Source organism: Gymnoscopelus braueri (genome assembly GCF_963280865.1).
Source record: "Gymnoscopelus braueri genome assembly, chromosome: 24".
Lineage (NCBI taxonomy): Eukaryota > Metazoa > Chordata > Actinopteri > Myctophiformes > Myctophidae > Gymnoscopelus > Gymnoscopelus braueri.
This window is the reverse complement of record NC_137626.1, coordinates 23610493-23634251: the sequence shown is the minus strand read 5'-3', so window position 1 is coordinate 23634251 and position 23759 is coordinate 23610493. Positions and strand designations below refer to the sequence as shown.

The window sequence follows — 23759 nt, the reverse complement described above, 5'->3', positions numbered from 1 at the left end:
AAATATTAAAATGTTTTTTTTAACACAGAATCAAATGTTTTATGGTCATGGTTCACCAGGAGCCTGGATGGCTTGGTTCCAGGCTTAAAATAATTAATATAAATAGTTTAGGAAATCTCTATGGGAAAAATCTATAGGTTTTCTATCTGTGGCATCACAAAATGGCCGCCACTGCTATTATTAAAGGGGTTCTTTGACCGTTTGTATTGTTTATTTTTCCTGCACCATGGCGATGTCGCTTAAAGGAGGAGTTCACCCAAAAAATTACTTATTTTCTATCAATTACACACCCCATGAAGCCTTGATTTCATGGATTTATTTTTGTTTTTGTGGCATTCCTAAGACAATAATTTGATGACCGTGTGTATTTCCGGTAGGAGACACAAATAATCTACTTTGTGTCTCCTACCGGATACATTAGCCGGTAGGAGACGGGAATCAAATTATTAGCTTAAGAATGTGACAAAAACAAAAAAGAATCCATGGATTCAAGGCTTCATGGGGTGTGCAATTGATAGAAAATAAGTCATTTTTTGGGTGAACTCCTCCTTTAATGGCACAAAACATTGAGCTAACCTGAGCCTGAAATAGTTTGTAAAGCATAAAGCAAGCATTGCCTCCAATAAGACTTTGTCAACCATGCAACGCATAAATAACTGAGGAATTATAACCGCAAGCAAGCCATCATTTTTGTTTAACTGGTGAATGAAACAAAAAATTCTAAGAGACAATGGATTCCCTTAAAGACTCTTTGCATCTTTCAAGATGGAACATGTTCTCCAAAATTAATGAAACCTCTTCATGTTCATATGCTTTTTCATACTTTAACGTAGACACTGTATACTGATTCTAAATCCAAATTACAATCCCAAACATTTTAGTTATAATTTAGATGCTGTCTAGACTGAGATGTCATACTCAGTTAGTGATTTGTTTGTATGTAGCCTACTGTAGGCACCATAATCTAGGTAAATTAATAAACAATAAACATAGTTATAATAAAGAACACTAAGGCTAAATAGTGATATTGTTTCAAATGGATCTGTATTGTCATTTGTACTGCTGTGTGTAACTGTAAATGTACTTATTTCATCCAATTCTATGAATGGAGGTAAGTTTTTTTTTTCCTTTTTTTAAATGACAACAATGTAAATAAATGTGTAATATCTGTGTTGTAATGCAGCTTCTTTAGTGATAATCTCTCGAATGTAACATCTGTTATTTTTGGTTATCAATAAAGTTTTTTTTTATACCTTGCCTAGGGATGGTGTTTCTCATAATTATGATGGTCTAGACTCTAGAATAATTTAGTTTTAGTAAACGTGGTAACATTGTAACTATTTGTTGTTTTACCTTGCCACTTAAGGACAAACATTGACACTTGCAACCGCCATATCACATACATGCTTATATTGTAGGTTACAGACAACGTTTTACACTCTCTCTCTCTCTCAGTGTTTGATCATGTTGAAATATGTGTTGAAAATGCTACAGGAATCCATACCACCAAAATTATGAACACTGTCTGAATACCGTACAGTATGTTGTGTTGTTGTAAGCGCATTATCATAGAAGCCATGACAACTCCCCACTTTTTAGAACAGGGTACAGATCATTTCCTGATGGACTTACACAGATTTTTGATATGCCCCAGGTGATGAAGCCTACAATATTCCTTTGGGAAAACCTGACTGTGGAAAGACATACATAAATGCTCAGAAACAAGTTGATTTAACGCAGTGAAAATAAAAGTAATGTTTATCTTTTGAATACTACAATGGTACTCTGTTAAAACTTTACATCAATAATATTGACAAAGACAACCAGTATGATTTTGTATTTGGGAGTGCTATGAGCAAAATAAAAATTCCAACATGACAGCATGTGAAAGGCAGCATAACGGGAAACAATGTAAAACACATTTTTGTAAATAGAGAGGAAAGAGCAGAAAGAGCAGACTTTTAAAGAGCCAATGAGAAAAGTATAGTGATGTAAAGATCTTCCAACTCTTTTCTTATCTGAACCCAACTACACCCAAATAACATATTTCCAATTGACTTGTGTTGATTTGGCATTTCTAAGTTATAAAGAGATGATTTATTTATCAAAAAAATGTCCCCCTGCCAGAATCTGTGTTTATTTATCCCTAATATATTCACTCACAGAATTTGGGCTACCAAACAACTTACATTTTCTGAAAGAGGACAATATTGCCACCAAGTGGTTTATTGAAGCCATGCATATAGGGTGATGAGGCTGATTTCTGTATAGTAGGCCATACAGGAGCTATAGCACCTTTATCCAAAGGGCTTCACGATGTGCGTTACATTCAGCCATTCACACAACGATGGCGGAGGAATCCATTCGATACACCAACTTCAGTTGCTCAAGGGCACTTCAACACAAAGTCAGGCGAAGTCTGGGGCCGCTGTTTTTGCTTAACGGAAATCAGCAATGTTGACCACTTCTCAGGCAGACCAGGGTGTGAACTGTGGATGTTTCCTTTTGGTTCATACCGGCAGTAGGCTCAGGAGGCAGAGCACCCGCCTGGTAACCATAAGGTTCCCGGTGGGAGTCCATAACTGCTGGCTTCATGTTGAGTCCTCATACACTGAACCCCTAATTGCTCCCGGTGAGCAGGTTGGTGCCTTGCATCGTTGCTTTTGCTGTCGGTGTGTGAATGTGTAGGTGAAAAGGGTGCACATTGTAAACCCATTCAATCCGGGAACGCATCCACAATGTCTTCTAAATCCTAACAGGTTTCTGAAAAACGTATGTCTCTATATCAGTGGTTCTCAAACTTTTTCATGTCAAGGACCACTCAAAATTATTGGTTATAGCTAAAATCTAAAATGACACAGATGCGTTCCCGGATTGAATGGGTTAAAAAAAACGTTTATCAGCTGTGCTTATCGCCGACAGAAAGGTGAATAGGACGCTGGGGCTCTAAGGTCAGTGCAGTACTGTCAGCGGTGATCTGTCACAGCATTGTTTATGGCCAAACGCAGCGCTGAGAGGAACATCTCCCTCTCCTCCCCTGTGTCTGTGGCACATACCCAGGAACGACTGGGGCCCTGGAGGACGAAGGCGTGACTCACATCTTGAGAAATCAGAGGATGGAAGAGAGAGACAGAGCAAGAGAGCGAGAGAGCGAGAGAGAGAGAGAGAGAGAGAGAGAGAGAGAGATCGGGGAAAATAATAGGTCAACTTTGTTGTGTAGGAGCGTATGCTGTACGTGTTATTCCGTGCCTCAACAAGCTGTGTGCATGAGAGACCACGGCCGTGTAGACTCACAGCGCGTGTGAATGATTTCTCTGAACGCCAGGCTGGCAAGCGCCACCGAAGCCAGGAAGGTGTGCGTGCAGCGGCAGGAGAGGGCGAAAGGCACGTGACCCACACTCCGCTTGGTCAGGACCAGCGCATCGTTGAACAGGAACAGACCCACATCAGACACCTGCTCATACGTTCTAATAATCACACACAATGTTATGTACAAACCCTGACTGCTGCTTTACTGCTGTGCTGTCTCTGGCGCCTGAATTTCTCAAAAAGGTATCCATCTATCTACCCGTTTTGTACACCTTGCAATGCAAAACAAATGCAGAGAATGTTCTGGAACCATTACGTGAGGTGCGGTTGCGTTGGTTACCTGAGAGAGTCTGGAATGTCCTCATCAGTGCTTTTGAGCAGAGCAGCGTCTTGGGTCACAATCAGCTGTCTGTTCCCTTCACACAGGTTCTACACACAAATTACAAATAAAGACATAACACAGTCTGACACATAAACATGTGTGTGTGTGTGTGTGTGTGTGTGTGTGTGTGTGTGTGTGTGTGTGTGTGTGTGTGTGTGTGTGTGTGTGTGTGTGTGTGTGTGTGTGTGTGTGTGTGTGTGTGTGTGTGTGTGTGTGTGTGTGTGCGTGCGTGCGTGTGCGTGCCAGAAAAAAATAAAGAAAGAACTCTTTCAAGATGTTTTACCGGGCAGCATTGAATCATCTTCTGTGTTTCCTCCATTAATGTGTCTCTCTCTGAGTTCCTCTTCAGCTGAGACACAAGAAGAGAGAGCAATGCAATATACCACAAGGAAGACACAACACAGAACAGGTCAAATAACAGGAAGATAAAAATACAAAATCAAATAATACAAAGTCCTATACATAAGGAACATGCTACATTTCCTTTGCAGTGGTTAGGTGGCAGTACCACGGAAGGCAGACATGCTTCTCATGCAGGTGGGAAACATATCCAGCATATAAAATAGCAGCAGGAATATAAAGATCACAGTTTTATGCGCGTGGTTAACGTGGCATGGATATATGAAACAACAGCACCCAGCCTTTATTAGGGGTACTTGTGGATAAGGGGGTGATTAAAGGAGCCATATATAAACCACTTGACCATTGACGGTTGCAGCTCTGCCTTGTTCTGTCAACACTTTTTTATTCATGGTACATACACGCGTCTCTGTGTGTCCTAACCTTGTGGATGAATTCCCTGTAGCGCTGCAGCGTGTTGAGAGCAGATGACAGATGCGTGTGGTCAGGGTGACCTGGGTGCGTGTGTAGAGACAACGCCTGGAGCAGAGTCACGTACTCCTTAACTCGCCACACTGGACACAGTAAGAGCTCCTGTAGGCTGTACATGCAATATGCACATTACACACACCCACACCCACACACCCACACATACAAACTTGTCTGTTACCACAAAATAAATCACATGACACATCAATTTGTTAAATAATACAAGTTTGCAGTCCCTTCTATTTATTCATTGAGACAGTGCAGTGGACAAATAGGAGGAAGGCTTGGGGTTGGGGGGTGCGGGGGGTAATTTGAACTTGCAACCAGCGGGTGTAAGTGACATGGCAATTACCTCAGCATGTGTGTCGCAAGAGTTCTGTCTGCTCTCTTAAGGAACGCCCGGAATGAAGGGTTCATCTCCCGGCACTGTCTCACAGACACAGACACACACATACACATACACACATTAACCACTTAAACCTGATTACAAAATAGGGCAAAATGGCAGACATACAAGGTTGTTTTTTTTAAAGATTTTTTTTCTTTCTTTTCTGCCTTTATTGACAGTACCAGTGGAGATTGACAGGAAACAGGGAGAGAGAAACAGGGAGTGACACGCAGCAAAGGTCACCGGGATCGAGATTCGAACCCGTGACACGCTGTCAGGCTTGCATTAGAGCCTACTGTATATGTGGTATGCTCCTGGACCGCTAGCCTAGCGCCCAGATCTGCATATTTATTTTAAGCCTATAGTGACATGCCCAAAATAGGGACACCAGGTTGAAAGTGGTTTTAAAAACATATTTTGCGTTGCTGAAGACATGAGCCTGCTAAAAAATTACAATACACACAAACTGAGGAGAGGAGAGAAGAGGACCTGGTCTATGGTGCGGAGGGCAGTGGGGTAGTTGTTGAGGTAGTTAGTGTACACCCTAAGTTTAGAGCATAGTTTCACGCACACATCTCCAATACACTGCTCTGCCCCCCAGCACTGCAGTCTGGCTTCCAGCTCCACCTGAAACTGCCTTTAAGCCACACACACACACACACACACACACACACACACACACACACACACACACACACACACACACACACACACACACACACACACACACACACACACACACACACACACACACACACACACACACACACACACACACACACACACACAGTAGAAATTCACTGCCTGCAATGTCGCTACCAGCTGTATCGTTGTGCATGTGACGATAAATCAGCTTGAACCGTAAGCCTAGAAAACATTCAACCACCCTCTGGAGCCTGGGGGTCCAGAGGATCCAGTGTGTGTGTGTGTGTGTGTGTGTGTGTGTGTGTGTGTGTGTGTGTGTGTGTGTGTGTGTGTGTGTGTGTGTGTGTGTGTGCGTGTGCGTGTGCGTGTGCGCGTGTGCGTGTGCGTGTGCGTGTGCGTGTGTGCGTGCGTGCGTGTGTACCTGTTGAGCTCCAGTATGTGCGTGAGGGGGCTCAGGACCATGTGGATGTGTGCAGAGCTGAGGATAGCTCTGTTGGAGTTGAGTGCTGCAGTCAGAGGCTGGTGGTACACCTTGGACACAAAGGACGGACACGTGTTGACGCAACACACAGGTCACATAGGTTCACACACTATTCTTCATGCCATACTGCAGTGATTCTCCACCTTTTTAATCACATGAACCCTAGTAACCCTTTTTTGGACATAATAGGTTATAAATGAAAAACATTTGGCAAAAATAGGTGAACATTAGGCGGAGGTGACGCGTTGTGAGCTTTTAAGGCCAGACCGCACAAATGCATCTCCTTGCAACTGCCATTGAGGATAAAGGTTGCAAGTACTTGCAAGGAGTTGCATTGGTGTGGTCTGGCCTTAAGATCGGCTGTTTTTGGCTAAAACATTTGGTGAAGAGGGAAAAAGGAGGGGACCAAGTACAGACCCCTGGGGGACCTTGTATACTTCATTGAAGTATATAGGGTCTCCCTTATACAGTAAGTGTTTAATTTCAAGGACCCCTCGGACCCCAATTGAGCTTTACTGCATTTTACAATTTTGACATATATATGTACATACTGTATATGTTTATCCATATGCGTGTTCATTTGTTAATTAATTGGTGTTAATTAATCAGTTCCATTTGTACACTCAGACACATAAGGGTCAGTTTAGCTCCTAACTATCAACAATTTATCAAGGACCTCACGCTGAGAACCAGTGCTACAGTACACAGAATTGTAGTGAAAATACCCTGGTGGACAATACCTTTACTACAGCACCCAGTCTGCCCAGATACAGGCTCTCACTGTAGTACAGCTCTCTGGCTACTGCACCACGCCAGTCTAATACTGCCTGGAGAGGAGAGAATTAGTTCAGATATTCAAATACGGTATACCAGGTTTTATCAATGTAGTTTTTGTTTTTATCTATCAAATTTAATCAAGTCTTTTAGTCACCCTGGTGAGAAAGAAAGATGCTAAGAAGTTAGACGTGACAATACAAAATAAAAACAAATGCAAAATATCTACTGCTGACCAGCATTGTTCTTACCCAAACACAGGGTCAAAATTCCTCAATAGAAGAGCAAGGAGACCACCTCCAAACACTGCAGTTGTGTTAAGTTATTCTTATTCTGTATTAACATACTCCAGCATACATACAGATTGGTTAAAATAAAGTTTTATTCCTTAAAATAAGTTCTGGATTGCAGCTTTATTCATCTTTAGGGGCAGCCTACTGGCCATTTCCACCAGGTTTCATGAATGGACCTTTTTAGTCGAATCCCAGCGGCGCACATCTGGGCAGAAAGGGGAATGAGTCACATGGTCCATTACCACCACGGTCAGCTATTTTTGAGGAGTCCTTTTACCAAGACACTTTATCCCCATCTGCTCCACTCGAGTCCGTTAGGGACAGTGACAGTGGTAGACAGTGGCTGTAACAGGCAGCTTCCCAGGTATAAATTCTGTGAGGGTTAGGGTACTGACGTTGAGAGGGTAAAGCAGAGTGATGCTCAAAAATAAAAAACATGAGTGTGTTTAAGTACAAACTTGCGGTACTTCGGGTATGGGGCAGAGGTGTCTGCGACTCTCCATCAGAAACCCAAGCCCTTTTTCTTCATCTGCTCCCTTCTTCTCCCTCGCATCGGTCACTCGTTCCTCCTTCTCCTCACTCTGTCTTTTCAGGAAGACAGAGAGGAACTCCAACGGTCTCGTCTGAGGAGGCATGAGAACACAAGAACTATGAAAGGTTATTGACCTTACCTTCCTATTCTGGGAATGTCATAATAGGCAAACATTCTGCAAAAATAGCAGATCTAGAAGCTCACAATGCATTGCACTGCCTAGCGTTGTAAGCTTGTATATTGGCTATTTCCAGCAAAGATAATTGGTATTGAAGAAAAAAAGGGCAGAGCAAGTATAGACCCCTGGGGGACCCCAGTCAATTAAGTATGTTGTAGGATTTAAGTGGTTAAGCTGTCGCACAATTGGTCGGGGGCCGTCACATGGTTATACCTTGCAGCTGGTTTAGGTTAGGCAAACCAATGGAAAACCAGTGCTGAAGTATACTGGAAAACAGTGGTTCTCCACCATTTCAATTCAATTCAAATCAAACACATTTTATTATAGCACCAAATCACAATTGATTTGGCAAGACATTTTACAAATACAGTTTACAGTTTACAGTTTAGGCATTTAGCAGACGCTCTTAATCCAGAGCGATTTACAGTAAGCAAGGACACAAGATAATACATCATAATACACATACAGCAGAGACCCATGGTTTTCCCCCAAGCATTTGGCAACATTGGCAAGGAACAAGTCCCCTTTAATGGAAGAAACCTCGAGCAGAACCAGACTAAGGTGGGCAGCCATCTGCCTTGACCGTATCGGGGGGGAAGAGATAGAAAGCCAGAAGGACAGAGAGAGATTACCCAAGTCCCAGTTATGTCTAAGCAATTGTTTGGGGCAGCAGTAGATGAGTGGGTAGAAAAGCCACCTGGGAATCAGGTCACTGGCCCTTTCTGACCAGTCTATGTGTCGAGGTGTCCCTGCAGCAAGACACTTAACCCCTAACTGCTCCCCACCGTGCAGTGGCGTGCACTCATCTGGGCCATCAGAGCAGCCATCAGCTGGGTGAAACTGAAACTGAATTTCCCCCACAAGATCAATAAAAGTCTACCTTTTTAGTTTTTCTGCCTGATTTTCTTGTACAATACCACTGTCCCCACCCAGGGGTTGAGCCCTACTGGTTGGGAAACACTGCTATAAGAAAATCCACAAAGAATGCAGAAATGGTAGCATTCCAGGACTTAAAATAATAATACTTTTAAAGCATTGTTGGCCACATCACACCAATACAAAATTCATCATCTTCTTCAGAGTATCATCACCAAATGCTGATACTGGTCTCTAACTGCGGGAGGCCTGCTGTGATTGGTCTATTGCTTACCTCTCCCTGCGTGGTGATGACTGTCAGACCTTCAACCAGAGTTTCTGTCAGCTCTTTAGACAAACACAGCTCCTCTAGACACATCTGGTCCCACAGGAAGTGACCTAATAAGGGATATGGAGAGACAGCAAGTGGCTGAGTGTGCAACCTTTTACTCAAGAGTATGTAAGCCTGCATGTGTCAATTTGAATTATCTATAATATTATATACAAATCGTATGCTTGCTGGAATTCAACTCATTATGTACCTGATGTGTCTGTGTGTTTACATATGCGTGTATTTATTTGCATATATTTATTTGAATGTGCGTATGTGAGTGCGTGCGTGCGTGCGTGCGTGCGTGCGTGCGTGCGTGCGTGCGTGCGTGCGTGCGTGCGTGCGTGCGTGCGTGCGTGCGTGCGTGCGTGCAACCCACCCAGAGCACGGCCCCTGGCCTCGAGGCTCAGTCTGTGTAGCCGCGACCCCAGGAAGCACCTCATGTCCCCCAGAGCCTCTTCCATCCAGTGGGCCTGTCGGCACCAGCCCTGCAACACGCTCTCACACACATACCGCACAGCAGAGGGCAGGGCCTCGTCCACACGCCGACTCAGCGTCCCACCGCACACACTGCCATTCGACCACTCACTCAGGACTGGGCCAGGGGAGAGGTTGCATAGTAAAATCCTCAGTGTTCATTTAACTCAACGTGTAAAAATGAATCCAAATGGACCCGCATGGGTTCATTTTTACACTCTCGAAGTTAATGAGAAAAGCAGGGAAGCTCATGCAAGCATGCATGTGAAACTAAATCTTTCGTCCCAACCCTTCTTAAACGGAAGACATTTATGTCCCAATATGCCACGGGCTTGAGGATCGAGTTGTGCTTTTTGTGGTTTGGGGTCAGGATCATGTTTGAGAATACAGCACACTGCAATATTGTGTTCATTTTAGAAAATGAACCCGTAATGGTGAAATTGACACTCAGGAGTTTGCAGTGTACAGAAAGGCTGTTACTACTGTACTAAGTTTGTAGTAGTAGTCAATTATAATGACTTTTCAGGCTTTAGCTAGATTTGAGTGAGAAATGGCTATTTCACTTTGGTTTCAAATTCAGGTTTGACCAAGGCTTGAGTGCAATGGATACTGCATGAAGGACTCACTGTTCTGGAAGCTTCCAGTGGCCAGCGCCATGGGAGAACACACTTCTAGTCCACTTAGAGTAGACAGTGTCTGAATGAGTGCCACTCCTGATGCTGGAGGAGGAAGCAAGAGAGAACAACAGAAAGAGAGTCAAGGTTCAAGGTTCACGGTTTCATTAATGTTACATCTTGTGCATGTTTATCAAAGGATTCCCATAAGAGACACGTGAAACACATGAATGAGCCTTTGCATGCCTACTGACCAGAAGCAGACAGAGGGGAAAAAATGTCCACCCCTCCTCCCTCCTCAGATGGTATGATCCAGCCGCAGAGGTTTTCCCAGAATTCCCTGAAGTCAGGGTTCAATGCAGTCGTCTCTGATAGGCTGCATCCTGTCAGGTGGAAGGGGAGAGGATGAGGTGTTTTAAGAGTTATGAGATCAAGGCTGTGAGCCAACAGCTGTGGTCACCATAATCCAAAACAAAGAGTAGAACCGTTTCAGCAATTATTTTCCTGCTAAACATGGGAGTAGGTGGAGGATGCCCCGAGCCAGGCTGAGTTTCCTTATCAGGGCCATGTACGCCTCAGAGGAGACCTGCCAACTCTGCGACTCCCAGAACCCAAGCTTGAAGCACATCTTTTCTGGCTTCAGGGCAGCACTGACGCAGGGCCAGGACGGATGGCGCCATCGGGGTCCTGTACAAGCTAGCCAAAATCCTGGAGGCACGCAGACTGGAAGCAAACAGGGCCAGCCCATGAACAGCACGGCGGGTCGGCGGCTGATGCAGTTTGTCAGGCAACGGGGCGTGGCGCAGAGCAGCAATTGCATGACGGCGTGGTCCCTCCTGTCACCCGGAGGCGAGTGGAACATGAGAGCTTACCTCGACTGCCAGCTGAAGTTCCCACAAGAGATTACCACAACCTCCCAACTGCTAGATATCACGCTCTGGTCAACCTCTACTAAGATGGTCATTATGGCTGAATTGACTGTTCTGTGGGAAGAGGCAATGAAGGCTGCCTTCGAGGAAGAAGGAAAAGTACAGAGCTGGCAGCTGAGTACTCTTAAGCACCTAATTCACCTATTCAGGAAGGTGGTTAGAGAGGTTCCACTGGAACACCCACTCAGCAGTTCCTGAAGTCTCTTGCGATCACAGTCTCCAAGCTGGGGAAAGCCCTCAAAGACCTGGTGGAGGAGGCAGAACAAGGGAGCTTCGGGCCCTGGCTCCGAAAAGAGGACAAGACGTGGAGAAAGCAAGGATCTTAGGGCTGGTTGCAGAGGGCGGTAGGGAATCGTCCCTGCCACTGATCCACCACATCCAGATGTTGAGGTATGTGGTCAGGTTTAGGTTTGGCTCAGGGAAGAGAAGAGAACGGCCCTGCCATGCATAGTCCCTTGTTGCAGCCGCACACAATAATTTGATGTGCACCCACTGCCCCCTTTGGCCAACCCATACTTCAGACACACATAAATACAGGAATATAGGGAAATGGCATGAGCACTCTACCCTTGCTGTTTTAGTGCCATTGAGCAATATAGGGAATGGAACACTTTCATTGGGATGATCAGTCATGTTTTTTGTTATGTATATGAGGACCATAAGGGAAATAAGTCCTGAACTGAATTGTGTCACTTCCTCAAAATGTGTTATTGCTTTTCAAATAAAACAAATAAAAATAAAAGTGTTATGGCACCGTTTTAACTATTTAAGTACACATTTATGTAAGTATTTCTTACTCTGAAGCAGTCGGACCTCTTCTGTTCCACCTGGAGCCAGAAGGCCCAGCCTCCGGATCCTCTGCCCACCGAGAGCCCTCTCCACCTGGCCTAACAGAGCTGGCAGAGTTCCTCTGTGGTCATACAGAATCACCAACACCTCCACTTTCACGCCACTCAACACCAACTACAGAGTGAGTGAGTGAGTGAGTGAGTGAGTGAGTGAGTGAGTGGCACGCACGCACGCACGCACGCACGCACGCACGCACGCACGCACGCACGCACGCACGCACGCACGCACGCACACACACACACACACACACACACACACACACACACACACACACACACACACACACACACACACACACACACACACACACACACACACACACACACACACACACACACACACACACACACACACACACACACACAGACTGTTAATTGATATTTTGTTAGAATATGCAGGATTTATAACTTCCAGAATATTAACCACTTTCAACCTGGTGTTGAGCACGTCATTAAAGGCAAAGTGTTTTAAACGTTTTCAAAAATAGAAGATCTACAAGCGCAATGCGAGCTTGTAGATCAGCTATTGTCGCTGCGGGACACCATCAAATGCCAAAGTATAAGATAGGTCACAAGTGGTTTCCATTTGTACTCATTTCCAACCTGACCAGTCCTCTCTCTCCCTTGCCCACCCTGTTGTTGATTATGGTCCCATTTCAGAACACTTTTCCGGTACTGCAAGTACAAACGGCGCCCATAACAAAGATGGTCAACTGTAGACCACACCGTCCACTTTTCTCTCACCTCATAGGCGGGAATTCTGTTCGAGAGTAGCAGTAGGAGGGTGCAACGGGAACGAGGCGCGGGGTGGGTGTCACCTAGGGGTGACAGCCTGTGAGTGAAGGCCACCGGCGTGCTGACATCCGTTCTCCCTCGCTCACTAGAACAGAACACGTGAACAGGCTTTAGAGGGCAAGATGCTCAGTGCATGGTTTTTGTGTGTAAATTCCTTTAAAGGAGTATGATATAAACAACATGGCAAACACTCATATAGTATATAGGACATCAAATTCGTTTATGATCAAAACAGAGGAGCTGTGTGTCTGGTCAGACAATGACCTGGCTGAACTGGAGGGCCTGGCTTTCTGCAAGGCCAGAGCAGGACCGGTCTGCTCCTGGTTCAGACAGAGACTTGAAGAGAAGAGACCGTCCCCTGGAGGCCAGGAGAGGGAAGGTTTGAAGCTAAAGGTCTCCCTAGATTCAGACGCCTGTCTCTGGGTACAGCCGCTCCTTGTTGCTCCTAGTTGGCTGTTGCTACCCCAGGCTCTCCTCGTTCTCAGAGACAGTCCTGGAAGATGAACAAAAATAAACATCGGCCCTGAGTATGCTACATTTCTACAGGAAAACAGCACTTAACCCATTCAAACCGGGAACGCATCTCTGTAACCACTTTAACCATTATTGTTATACTTTGGCTATTCAAAAATAGCAGATCTACAAGCTCATAGCGCGTCACTTTGTGCCGTGCTATGAGCTCGTAGATCTGCTATTTTTTAACGACCTTGAAAATGTGTGCAAATCTTTGAATATATATATTATAATTTTTTTAAGCAAACATTTCTTACTCATATTTGCTTCTGGGGGGGTCCCTGTAACACAATATTCTGAGATGAGGGTCGGCGGCCAAATACATATAATTTTGGGGTTCCTTGACATGAAAGAAGTTTGAGAACCACTGATATTATAGCTATATGATTTAGAAGACATCTGTAGAATCCCCAGAAGCAAAGATTTGAGTTAAAAATGTTCGCTTTAAAAAACATATTCAAAGATTTGCACACATTTTCACGATATTCATTTTTTTTGCAGATCTACAAGCTCGTAGTGCGGCAATTTTTTGAATAGCTAAAGAAATCTTAAAATCACACAGATGCGTTCCCGGGCTTAATGGCTTAATGTCGGGAGACTTAATTCCAGTGAAATGCAGGTCAAATCAACTCATATATTAGAGTAGAGCTAGACTCTGATCTCACTGTCCCTCCCTTGCCATCTCACTTTTCTCCTCCTGCAGTCTCTCTCGGATGCACTGTCTGATCATCCTCTCCTTCCTCCTCTCCCCTTCCTCCTCGCTCACGCTCACGCTGGGTTGGTTAAGGGTCCCGTACTGCTCCGCGGCCTCTCGGGGAGTGAGCCAGTCCAGGGTGGACACGCAGGAGACATAGTGCGTTTTCCAGGCTCCTCGCTCCTTGTCTCCCGGGCTGTAGGGCAAGAACCAGCCCCTACGGACACAGCGGCCGTCCCACAGACAGTCCTCCAGGCAGGGATTGAAGAGAGGGATAGGAAAGAAGGTTGAGAACAATGTCACACAGAGAGAAAGATTCAATAATAAACGCTGGAGGTTACACTTTAGGGCTGCAACTAATGATCTTCTTGAGCCATTATTGCAACATTGAGAAGATAATCAAGCATGTTTTTCAATGAATTGATGAATTTTTCTTTTAATCAACTAAATCGATTAGTCTGATTAACTTAGTTACGGAATGCCACTTTATTTCATAGGGGCGGCCATAGCTGAGTGGTTAGTGAGCCCGCCTAGGGAGCCAGAGGCCCTGGTTGCCGCAGGTACGATTCCAGGCCACGCCAGCATATGTGTCGATGAAATGAAATTTGTCCCAGAGCAAGGCTCACAGGCCCTCATTGGAAACAAGCCCGCAAGGACTTTCATGAACGTCCTGTTAAAAGGAATACAGTCGTGCAAGGTGTCGCACAAAAATAGCCAATCTACAAGCTCACAACACATAGCACTGCAACTTGTTTTATAATTGATTCAATTAATTCGATTAACTGTTGCACCCCTACTACACTTGATATCAAACACAACACTAGCACCATTTGGCAAAGACAGAGAAAGGGTCAAGGGGAGAGAAAAGGGGAAATCCAGTAGCAGAGTATCCGCTCCTGAATCCCAGAAGCTTAATAGGCTGATTAGATAATGTTTAATTTCCCATGCAGGATACCACAGGTAGATTTTACCTCATTCTGCCAGTGATATCCCGTTTCAAGCCTGATCAGTGTCCAAAAACATGAACCTCAAGTTCCTAATTGAAGCTAATGTTTTTGTTTTGGCCCAAGGATGTGACCATTGGCCTCTTACCTGCTCGCCCAGGACTCTCCAGTGCCAGCTGACCTGGGCTACAGAGCAGAGGTCACGTGGGGTCAGGAATGACATCACATACAAAGAGAGAAAGCGTGGCAGCAAGGTCGTGAAGTCGACATGCGTCACTGGAACCGTCTCCATGAGCCTGTCCCTGCAATACCTGTTCAGGAGGTCGAACATAAAACATTTTAAAATCAAACTCGTGTTTGAACAAACATATTTTAAAAAAAATCACCTGATTGGATACATTTGATATCCCGGCCTGAAAATGCGTTTTCTGTTTCCTTAAGAGCTGGAGAGACAGGGAGACCCCTGTTACTGAACAAACACTCTATAGCAGGAGTCTTCAACAGGGGGTCCGGGATCCCCTAGGGTGTCCTCAGAGTTACTACGGGGGGTCCGCCAAATCTTTGTGTGGTTGGATTTTTTTCGTACATAAACAACTTGAACCCTAGCATCGCTATTTTGAGAAGAACTTCAGCCAAAAATAGCAGATCTACAAGCTCACAACGCCTTGCAGAGTGAGGCATTGTGAGCTTGTAGATCGGCTATTTTTTTTACAAGTCTATGATGCTAAATTTTAAATCTATTAAGAATTCTAATCTGCAACACAATTTTATACAATATGTAGAGGGGGGATCCCTGCTTCATCTCTCTCTCAGCTAAGGGGTCCTTGGCCTGAAAAACGTTGAAGACCCCTGCTCTATAGCACTGATTACTATCAGAACAGCCAGTGGAAAATCTTACCCTACCTACTTTAAATCCATTTGTTTGGCAGGCCATCATATAATTTATTGCCACAATAAGGGGAGTCAGAGATTATTTTTATTGCATGAATTATCTTAAAAGTGGTTGAAGTCACTTTGTTTATCCTCTGTCCATTCACTGTAGGCTACTGTAAATAAATGACACCCTATGTTCTTCTCCTGATGAAGAAAAAGAGAAGGTCATTCATTACCTGAGCTGTGACTTGGTGCATCGTGTGAGCAAAGTGTGCATAAGATGTTTCCTCTGTCTGTCAGTCCACAGGTCGAACCAATGGAGCAGCAGGTTCACCCGCTCCTCAAACAACTAGCAAACAATCAAACAAACAAACAATAGGCTACAAACAAGTACAAACACGGGGGATCAAGATCAAACATATCTCTGCCGTGGTTCTCAAAGTGGGTCTGTAACACTGAGACAGAAACAGTACAAATGGAATCAAATCTGTGGAGTCTGGGGGGTCCTACAACTGATGTAGGTTGTGGTTTGAGCAATAGCGCCATCTTGTGGCTTTTAATGAAATGTGAGCAATCAAAACTACAGGGGTTATTCCATGGTGAGTGTGAGTGAGTGGTGGAAAGTAACTAATTATGCAGATACTTTTGCACTTGTACATTTTGAATACTGGATTTCTACTTGTAACAGTATTACAAGTATTTCTACATTACAGTTTTGATACTTAAGTAAAACAAACATGCTACTTCTCCCGCCATCACTTGTCTGGCATTCATTGATGAATTGATTACCTGTTGGTTGGACGGTTTGTTAACCAGAGGCGTCCAGGCGCTGAAGCGGGTGTCTGCGGTCCCTTGGGACCTCGGTGACCGGGGTTCGTAGTCTGTCCCGTGAAGCTGCCATCGCTTCACGGAATGCGGAGTTGACGTGCTGTCCGCAGAATTCAGGCTCGTCTCCATCTCCAATTTGGGTGTGAACGTAAAGTGGCCTAGTTTCAGAAAACTCTGCCAAATGTTTCCATGTAATGAGCTGTTGTCTGTCAGCTGATCACCTATAAGGTTTAGCCTAATAGCCAGGTAAGGGTTCTAATGGCATAGCACTGTATGTAACGGAATGCGGTCTGCTCGTCTCCATGTAACCTTGGAAACACATCAACAGAGGCGCACACATTGACATTCCTTCAGTCTTCTCACACGCAAACACCTGTCTCCAGTGGTGGAAAAAGTACAAAAATGTTTTACTTAAGTAAAAGTATCAACAGTAAAAGTACTGAAAATTGGAAATACTCCAGTAAAGTGAAATTACCTCAAAATTGTACTCAAGTCCTGTAGAGTACTTGAGTAAATGTACTTAGCTACTTTACACCACTGGCTGTCTCTACTAATTTCAATATGTAGGCCCACTGTCTGTGACCGACTAATACAAAACAAAAGAATAGACACTGAGATTCACACAAAAACACATTTATTGTGTTATTTTCAAGTAAATCAAATTAAAATCACCAAACATCCCAATTACAACAAAACCCCCATGAAACACTAGTATTCTGCAATCAAAACAATTACACAGATAAAAAGAAAAGAAAAAAAAGGAGGGGGGGACGGGCTGATTCATAATCAAAGCAGCGTCAAACATGATTATTGCCATACAAAACGTAAGTCATTAAAGGTAACATTTTAAAATATACACAAAGTCTTTTAAGATAAAGTCTCAAACAATGCATCCAAAATCAAAGGTAAGGCATGGTTGTGATGTCAACATTTGGATGATTAAGTCTTCCATGGCAAAAGGGACACACAGGATATGTGCAGTGTGTTACACAGCTTGCATGGACATGTGCAAATACATTCAACACTAGACAAACACAGTCTTGCAGGTGATATCACAATCAGGCCACTGACAGGGAATTACATGCACAATTTCAAATCTGCTTACCATCAAAGGTGTTTGAGTGGGACTTTCCCCTAGCTTTTGTGATCACCATAGGTCTTATTTTGACTAGCTATGATAAGCATATGAAATCATGTCATCAGGAAATTAATTCTGAGTCTTTCGAAAAGGTTTCTAGATGTAGTAAATCAAACTACATTACACACTGACACTTTAACATTCACAGCACCTTTTTTGATCAATTCCTGGCCTAGAGAGCACAATTCTCAGATTATACAACCTCCACTTTTGTTCATGATTGTAGGAACCCTAACAGATGTTTTACATGCGGTTTCTACATCGACATAAGGCTATACTTGAGACCAGGCACATAACTTGATCCATAACTCTAACTTTGCACTATATAAACAGAGGTTGGTGTTATTTTCATTTTTGATTAATACGTTCATTACGTTGTGATCTAGACAAAACAAAGTGCAACTCCATGAGTTTACATCTTCGGAAAATAATACACGGAGTAAGTTTGTGGTTAATTTACTTACAACCAAGCGCTTAAGAAATTAGTCTGATATGGCAAAACCTAGAACTGAGATGAGATTGTCCTTTGGTGTTTTTCTGTCTCAAATGTAAACGTTAAAATGTGACCATTTCTTTCTTTCCCACTCAGGTGGGGAATAATGGAATAAAATCCCAAATTAAATTAAATCTGTTCATTCTGAATGGTCTTAAAAAACATTTGAAAAATTGGCTCTCAAGTAAAATATCTGAGAAAGTTTTTGTGTAATCTATGGAACATGTTTTGATTTTATAATGTGCTATGATTTGCTTACAGGCTACACCCTATTTCTGACTGCCTCCCAGCCAAGTCTACAGGACCACAATGGAAATAAGTAATGTGACTTTATTGCGATATCCTGATAGATTAGGTACTATATGCAATGTGTGTGTATTGTATTTAAATTTATCAAATCAATTAACCAACCACACAACAGAGATGCATCAATACTGGTATCAGGTAATCAGCCATTACAAGGCTGACACGTTTCCTGTGTCGGAGAACTTCCACAATACTGTAAGTTGATACCAAAACAAAGTAAATAGATTTTCTGTTGGTTTACACTGAATGGTCTCTGTAATGGAGAAAACTCTATTTATCTGATTAATTTCTGTCATGGCACAAGATGTACGTAAGGTTCAAATCCATGTAGTTAAAAGGATCCCTGATTAATAAGCTAAATATGCCTTAATGCATCATAATTGCCCTCTATAACTAAAAGGTTAAATTAAAAACACTTTTAGTCAAGGGGGACAACGCCCGTCACAATGATGTCATTTGTCCACGTGTGGTCCAGTTCTATGGAATGTTATTGGCATGTCCTAATAAAAACAACGTAACACTTCCTACGGTTAATATGAACATCAAAACAATATTTTAGATATGTTTTATTAGCATATGTATTCCATAGGGCTGGACCACACATGGATAAATGACATCATCATCAACCCCTTCAATAAAAGATGAACTATTTCTAAAATAAAAAAAAATATTAAAGGTGTTTTTCATTTTAGTTAAAGAGGGCAATTATAATGTATTAAGGCATATTTGGGAAATTAGCCAGAGATCCTTTTAAATGTCAGAATTTGTGCATCAGATCAGTAATATCTAATTTCTTTTAAGTGGTGCTGGCAGTGAGAAAGTGGTACAATACTGGAGAATGTTGTCATTATTGTTCTAACCCCACAAAGCCCTCGAGGTAGGGAAAACAAATGCTCCAAGAAAGGAGGAGAAAACAGGTGAGAGAGAGAGAGAGAGAAAGAAAAAAGGAATCACACACTGGCAGTCCTCTCTTGGCTGTCTGCTAAGTTCAGTTTCTGGCTATAAAGGAACAACAGTCAAGGAATCATCGGTGACAGAGTAGTTACACGTGTGTGTGTGTGTGTGTGTGTGTGTGTGTGTGTGTGTGTATACGTACAACGTATATTTGTTTTAGCTCATGCTCATTGGATTTAGCTATTTTGTCTCATCTGTTTAAGGAAATAATCAGTAGCTGATATATTGCACTTTTACCTTAGCGCTAGGTATACTCTTGGTTGCTTGTTTTTGCAGAAAATGCACTAAAGACTTCTGGTGATTAGTAGTTTTCGTTCCCTACCTATGTTGAATGCACTTATTGTAAGTCGCTTTGGATAAAAGCGTCTGCTAAATGACTGTAATGTAATGTAATGTAATGTATTTCATTCTTATATGGTGAGCACACAATACGATGGTTTAAACACAAATCAAAATGTTAATAAAAGGATACATTGAAGTACTCAGCTCCTCCAGCTGTGAAGAGAAAATACATATATTTTTTAATCACTTAAACAATAATATACGATGCCAACAAAAGCTGTGTTAATTTACTCTACAATACCAGTATATTGCCGCTAAAGAAATGACATAAATTGCCAGGGGGGGGCTGGTTGAAGCAAACATTAACAAGTGTAAGGACCGTCATGACACACTGTCTGGAATAGTGACGGTCTGCGTTCAAACTTAACGTGCCGTGATAATAATGCAGGCATTTAGACTAGGTAGGGTGACGTTTGGTACTGGCCTCTTGCCGGTACCAAATATAACAGCATTGCGAATTGGCGCAAGTTCACATACTGTATGACGCCACATGAATGAAAATTTGCCGTTTCCCACAAGTGTTAACAGCGTTAAAGAAACAGCATTTAACACTGATAGCATGTGAGAAGTGAGAACCCCCCCTTGTGCGTGGATAAAATTATCATTCTCTACTACTAGAAGAGACATCGCAATAGGCAGGAGGCCCCTGCAGGGAGTCTTACGTTAGACAACAGTTTGTCCATGTTGGTGTCACAGGCTGGTTTCCTCTGATCCTCGGGCAGTTCGTCCACCTCACCGTACATGTCAAAGTGCAAACGTGCCAGTTTCTCCTGCATCTCTCTGACCTGCTCCATCTGGTCAATGGAGCACTCGTTACCTATTGAAAGGAAGGAAAGTTATTAGGCTAGACTATGACACAAGATGAAATGTAGTTAACCTGGTCTCTCTTCTCCTCTCCATCTGTGTGCATTCCATCTCGCAGGCTTCCAAGGATTCGACTACGGATCGAGGGTTTACATGAAGTATGGCTGCGGACTATTATGGATATTGTTGCTGTGCTTGTGTCCCACCCACTCACTTCCTGGCTTCCCACTAGGGCTGCAACTATCAATTATTTTCTAATCAATTATTCTATCGATTATTCAAATAATCATGCCGATCATGTACGCACATGTGCAGTTTAAGCCGTTTATATTTTTGATAGCAGATGTGTATTTGTGATGGAGACAGTGACTTCCAAAAGGAGTCTTGCGGTTGGTTTCAAGTTCAACACAACAGAATCATGGAGCTACGTACTGCTCGTTAAAGTGTTTATTAATTTATTTGTCTATTTATTAATTGTTACTATTTGTAGTCTTACTTACGGAGTCTGCGGTACACGGACACTCCTGCCCAGTCAGTGATAAAATGGCTAACGGCGTTGTTGATTGCTATTAGATGCTTTTTCTCCCCCTTTCTTGAGATAAACATTTGTTTGTTGAAATAGTTATGTCACACACATATTTTTCCAGTGGATACTGCAGGCCTTGTTGAAGGGTTTTGCAAGAGATTTTGCAGGTTTTGCAAGAGATTTGCTCAAGGTTTCTTCCTGTTCTCCTTGATACCGTCAACAATCGCTTTCTCATGGGGGAACTGTTGGGTCTCTGTAGACTGGAGTAGTGACTTGTTGTGATTTGGCACCAAATAAGATTGATAGATTGATTGATTGGATAAAAAACCAGGACGACCACCAGGGCTTAAGTAACACATGAAGGGTTCTGTCAGTAGCCAGCATACAATTTCACATCTAAGAGCAAACTGATAGCATTCAAACAATCATGGCTGTTGTTCGCATGACTGACTGATCCTTTATGAAATAAGTATTAAGCCGTTTTGCTTCGTGGTTAAGTAATCCATGGTCCCATATAAATGCACAGCTCACCAAAGGCCTGCAATTTCCCTGAGTGGAAGTCTTCGAGGAGACCCAGCAGACCATTCTCCATCTCCTGCACATCGGACACGTCCGTCAGAAAGGAGTGCTGGATGGGGGCGGGTGCTGCCGGGTTCTGGTTCGCCCTACGACCAGAACCCGCTTGGGACCTGGCTTTATCTCGGACTCCCCTGAAGAAATGATACAGGTCAATCAGTGAGTGAGGGAGGGAGGGTGTTGGGTGGTGTGCGTGTGTGTAATAATACTGCTCTGTTTCAGCTGTCATATGCAGCCTGGCTGTCTGGAGGAGAAGGTGCTACGTGTACGGATACAGGATAGGTGGGCACTAGGGACATCCGGGCACCTCGATGTAAAATTTGATATTTTGTCCAAAATGTTAAAACATTTAATATTAGAAAAATGGTCAAAAGTAATGCACACATGATGAGTAAGTACACATGATGTGAAAATGCACAGTACATCATTATAAGAATTAAATTAATTTGATCCTTCAACTTCTTGTTTATGCCCCAAAATGACTGGATATACAGGTTTTGTAGCAATTTGTAGCAATTGTAGAAATATTAGACCTTAATTGTCGAATTGTTTAAGAATGTTCTAATCATGTATACTTTAAAACATTTTCAAAATATTTTATTTTTAAACATTTTGGACAAAATAGACAATTTTACATCGAGGTGCCCAGATGTCCCTGGTGGCCACCCATCCTGTTACGAAGTGTACCCTTGGGTCAGTGGTTCTCAAAGTGGGGTCCAGGGACTCTCTAGGCTCCTTTAGAGGGGGTCTAAATTGACCCTTAAGTCTGTAACTCTGACAGTGTACAAATGGAACCGTTAGGGTCCATTTGGTTCCATTTGTATACTGTCAGAGTTAAGGTGGGTCCTTGAAATGTAAAAGTTTGAGAACTACAGCCTTATGTGTTCATTAATTGTCTACCCCAGTTTGTGTTAAGTTTGATTCCCTTTAAAGTATAATATAATAAACAGAGCAGTGTGTTTTGTGTGAAACACCTCCTGCTCTTGGTCCTCGTGTTGGTCCCCGTGTTGTGGCTGTAGCCGACATGTCGGCCCCCGGTGGAGGTGCCGCTCTTGCGGCCAGAGCCGGTGGTCGTCGCACCCGCCGCCGGGGCGGTGGTGGAGGAGGGCCTGGGGCTCTTTCTCTTCAGCTTCCGCTCCTCCATGGCCTCATGATACGGTCGGTGGATCGATCAGCTTGGCTGGGAGAAGACAACAGACAGACAAGACACACACGCAAGACAACTAAATGAAACTCGAGAGGTAAACAATGGGTGTGACCGTCATTAAAACCCCGAACACGGATGACGAGCTGCTAACGTTAGCTTGGTGCCAGTGTTGCCATATCTTGCGAGAGAAACGAGCAACCAGCTCTATGAGAACAAGCCCAAAATAAGCATCTTCTTAGGCCACATGAGCACTTAAAACCTTGTAGATCGGCTATTTTCAAAAGAGATTTTAACAACACCATTTACAAATTTGGTATGGGTCTCTGCTTCAAAATGTTTTCAGTCTGTGGACACGTACATATTAATTTGGGGGTCCTCTACATGAAAATGTTTTATAACCACTGATTTAAACAACATTTAGAAACAAGCCCAAATAAGCAACTACACTTTAGAAAAAAGCCCCCAAAAAACGCAACCACCAATTTTACAAGCAACTTTACAAAAAACGAGCCCAAAGTTGCGTATAATAAGCAGACATGGCAACACTGCTTGGTACAGCTAGCTAATCGGCTATTTCACTTTAACGCGCTACGCAGGGATAATTCATTTCAATGTGAGCCGATAATAAAGACATTCACTCACTATGTAGATAAAGTCCCAGAGTTTGATGGCACAAATATCCAAACCACAGCTTCACCACCACACTGTTGAACCTGCTGCTAACAACACTGTCAGAGGACCAGTGTTGCCAGATTTTGAAAGAGAAATAAGCAACCAGGTCTATGAAAACAAGGCCATGAGCACTTTATAAAGTAACCTAGAGTGTATTTGATAGCTGATCTACAATCTCACAACGCGTCGCATCGGGACGCGTTGTGAGCTTGTAGATTTGATATTTAAAAAAAAACATTCATTAAAGAACACAAATGCTCCCAGTGGCACAAAACACTTTCATGAAAATA

The 23759-nt window shown here is 43.2% G+C and overlaps 2 protein-coding genes across 4 annotated transcripts; both read right to left on the bottom strand.

Moving 5' to 3' along the window:
• Positions 1 to 2966: 2966 nt before the first annotated feature.
• ect2l (epithelial cell transforming 2 like) lies at positions 2967 to 16640 on the bottom strand (the record flags this gene model as incomplete). The annotated part of the gene is made up of 21 exons (XM_080422426.1): positions 2967 to 3100; positions 3295 to 3467; positions 3650 to 3738; positions 3975 to 4040; positions 4475 to 4631; positions 4872 to 4945; positions 5397 to 5544; positions 5974 to 6083; positions 6774 to 6860; positions 7559 to 7723; positions 8961 to 9064; positions 9376 to 9591; positions 10100 to 10192; positions 10342 to 10470; positions 11814 to 11979; positions 12609 to 12744; positions 12924 to 13152; positions 13860 to 14115; positions 14959 to 15121; positions 15920 to 16032; positions 16473 to 16640. 21 exons carry the CDS (start codon positions 16638 to 16640, stop codon positions 2967 to 2969), a joined length of 2976 nt encoding a protein of 991 aa, XP_080278552.1.
• A 488-nt stretch (positions 16641 to 17128) lies between these two features.
• Positions 17129 to 23540, bottom strand: ccdc28a (coiled-coil domain containing 28A). 3 transcript variants are annotated; one of them, XM_080423017.1, is made up of 6 exons: positions 23440 to 23540; positions 22625 to 22830; positions 21606 to 21784; positions 20407 to 20561; positions 19875 to 19897; positions 17129 to 19447 (listed from the first exon to the last, which is right to left on the bottom strand). In XM_080423017.1, exons 2-6 carry the CDS (start codon positions 22792 to 22794, stop codon positions 19399 to 19401), a joined length of 576 nt encoding a protein of 191 aa, XP_080279143.1. In that variant the 5' UTR covers positions 22795 to 22830; positions 23440 to 23540; the 3' UTR covers positions 17129 to 19398. The 3 variants fall into 3 exon arrangements, with proteins under 3 accessions (XP_080279143.1, XP_080279142.1, XP_080279144.1); XM_080423016.1 differs by lacking the exon at positions 23440 to 23540 and having other exon boundaries at positions 22625 to 22950; XM_080423018.1 differs by lacking the exon at positions 23440 to 23540 and having other exon boundaries at positions 17129 to 19443; positions 22625 to 22950.
• Between the last annotated feature and the right edge of the window lie 219 nt (positions 23541 to 23759).

Coding starts and splice junctions, on each gene's coding strand:
- ccdc28a (XM_080423017.1), bottom strand. CDS start 22,794: ATGGAGGAGCGGAAGCTGAAGAGAAAGAGCCCCAGGCCCTCCTCCACC. Junction 21,785..22,624: donor ACGAGGACCAAGAGCAGGAG/GTGTTTCACACA, acceptor TCATTTCTTCAG/GGGAGTCCGAGATAAAGCCA. Junction 19,448..19,874: donor GAGGAGCTGAGTACTTCAAT/GTATCCTTTTAT, acceptor GTTCCTTTATAG/CCAGAAACTGAACTTAGCAG.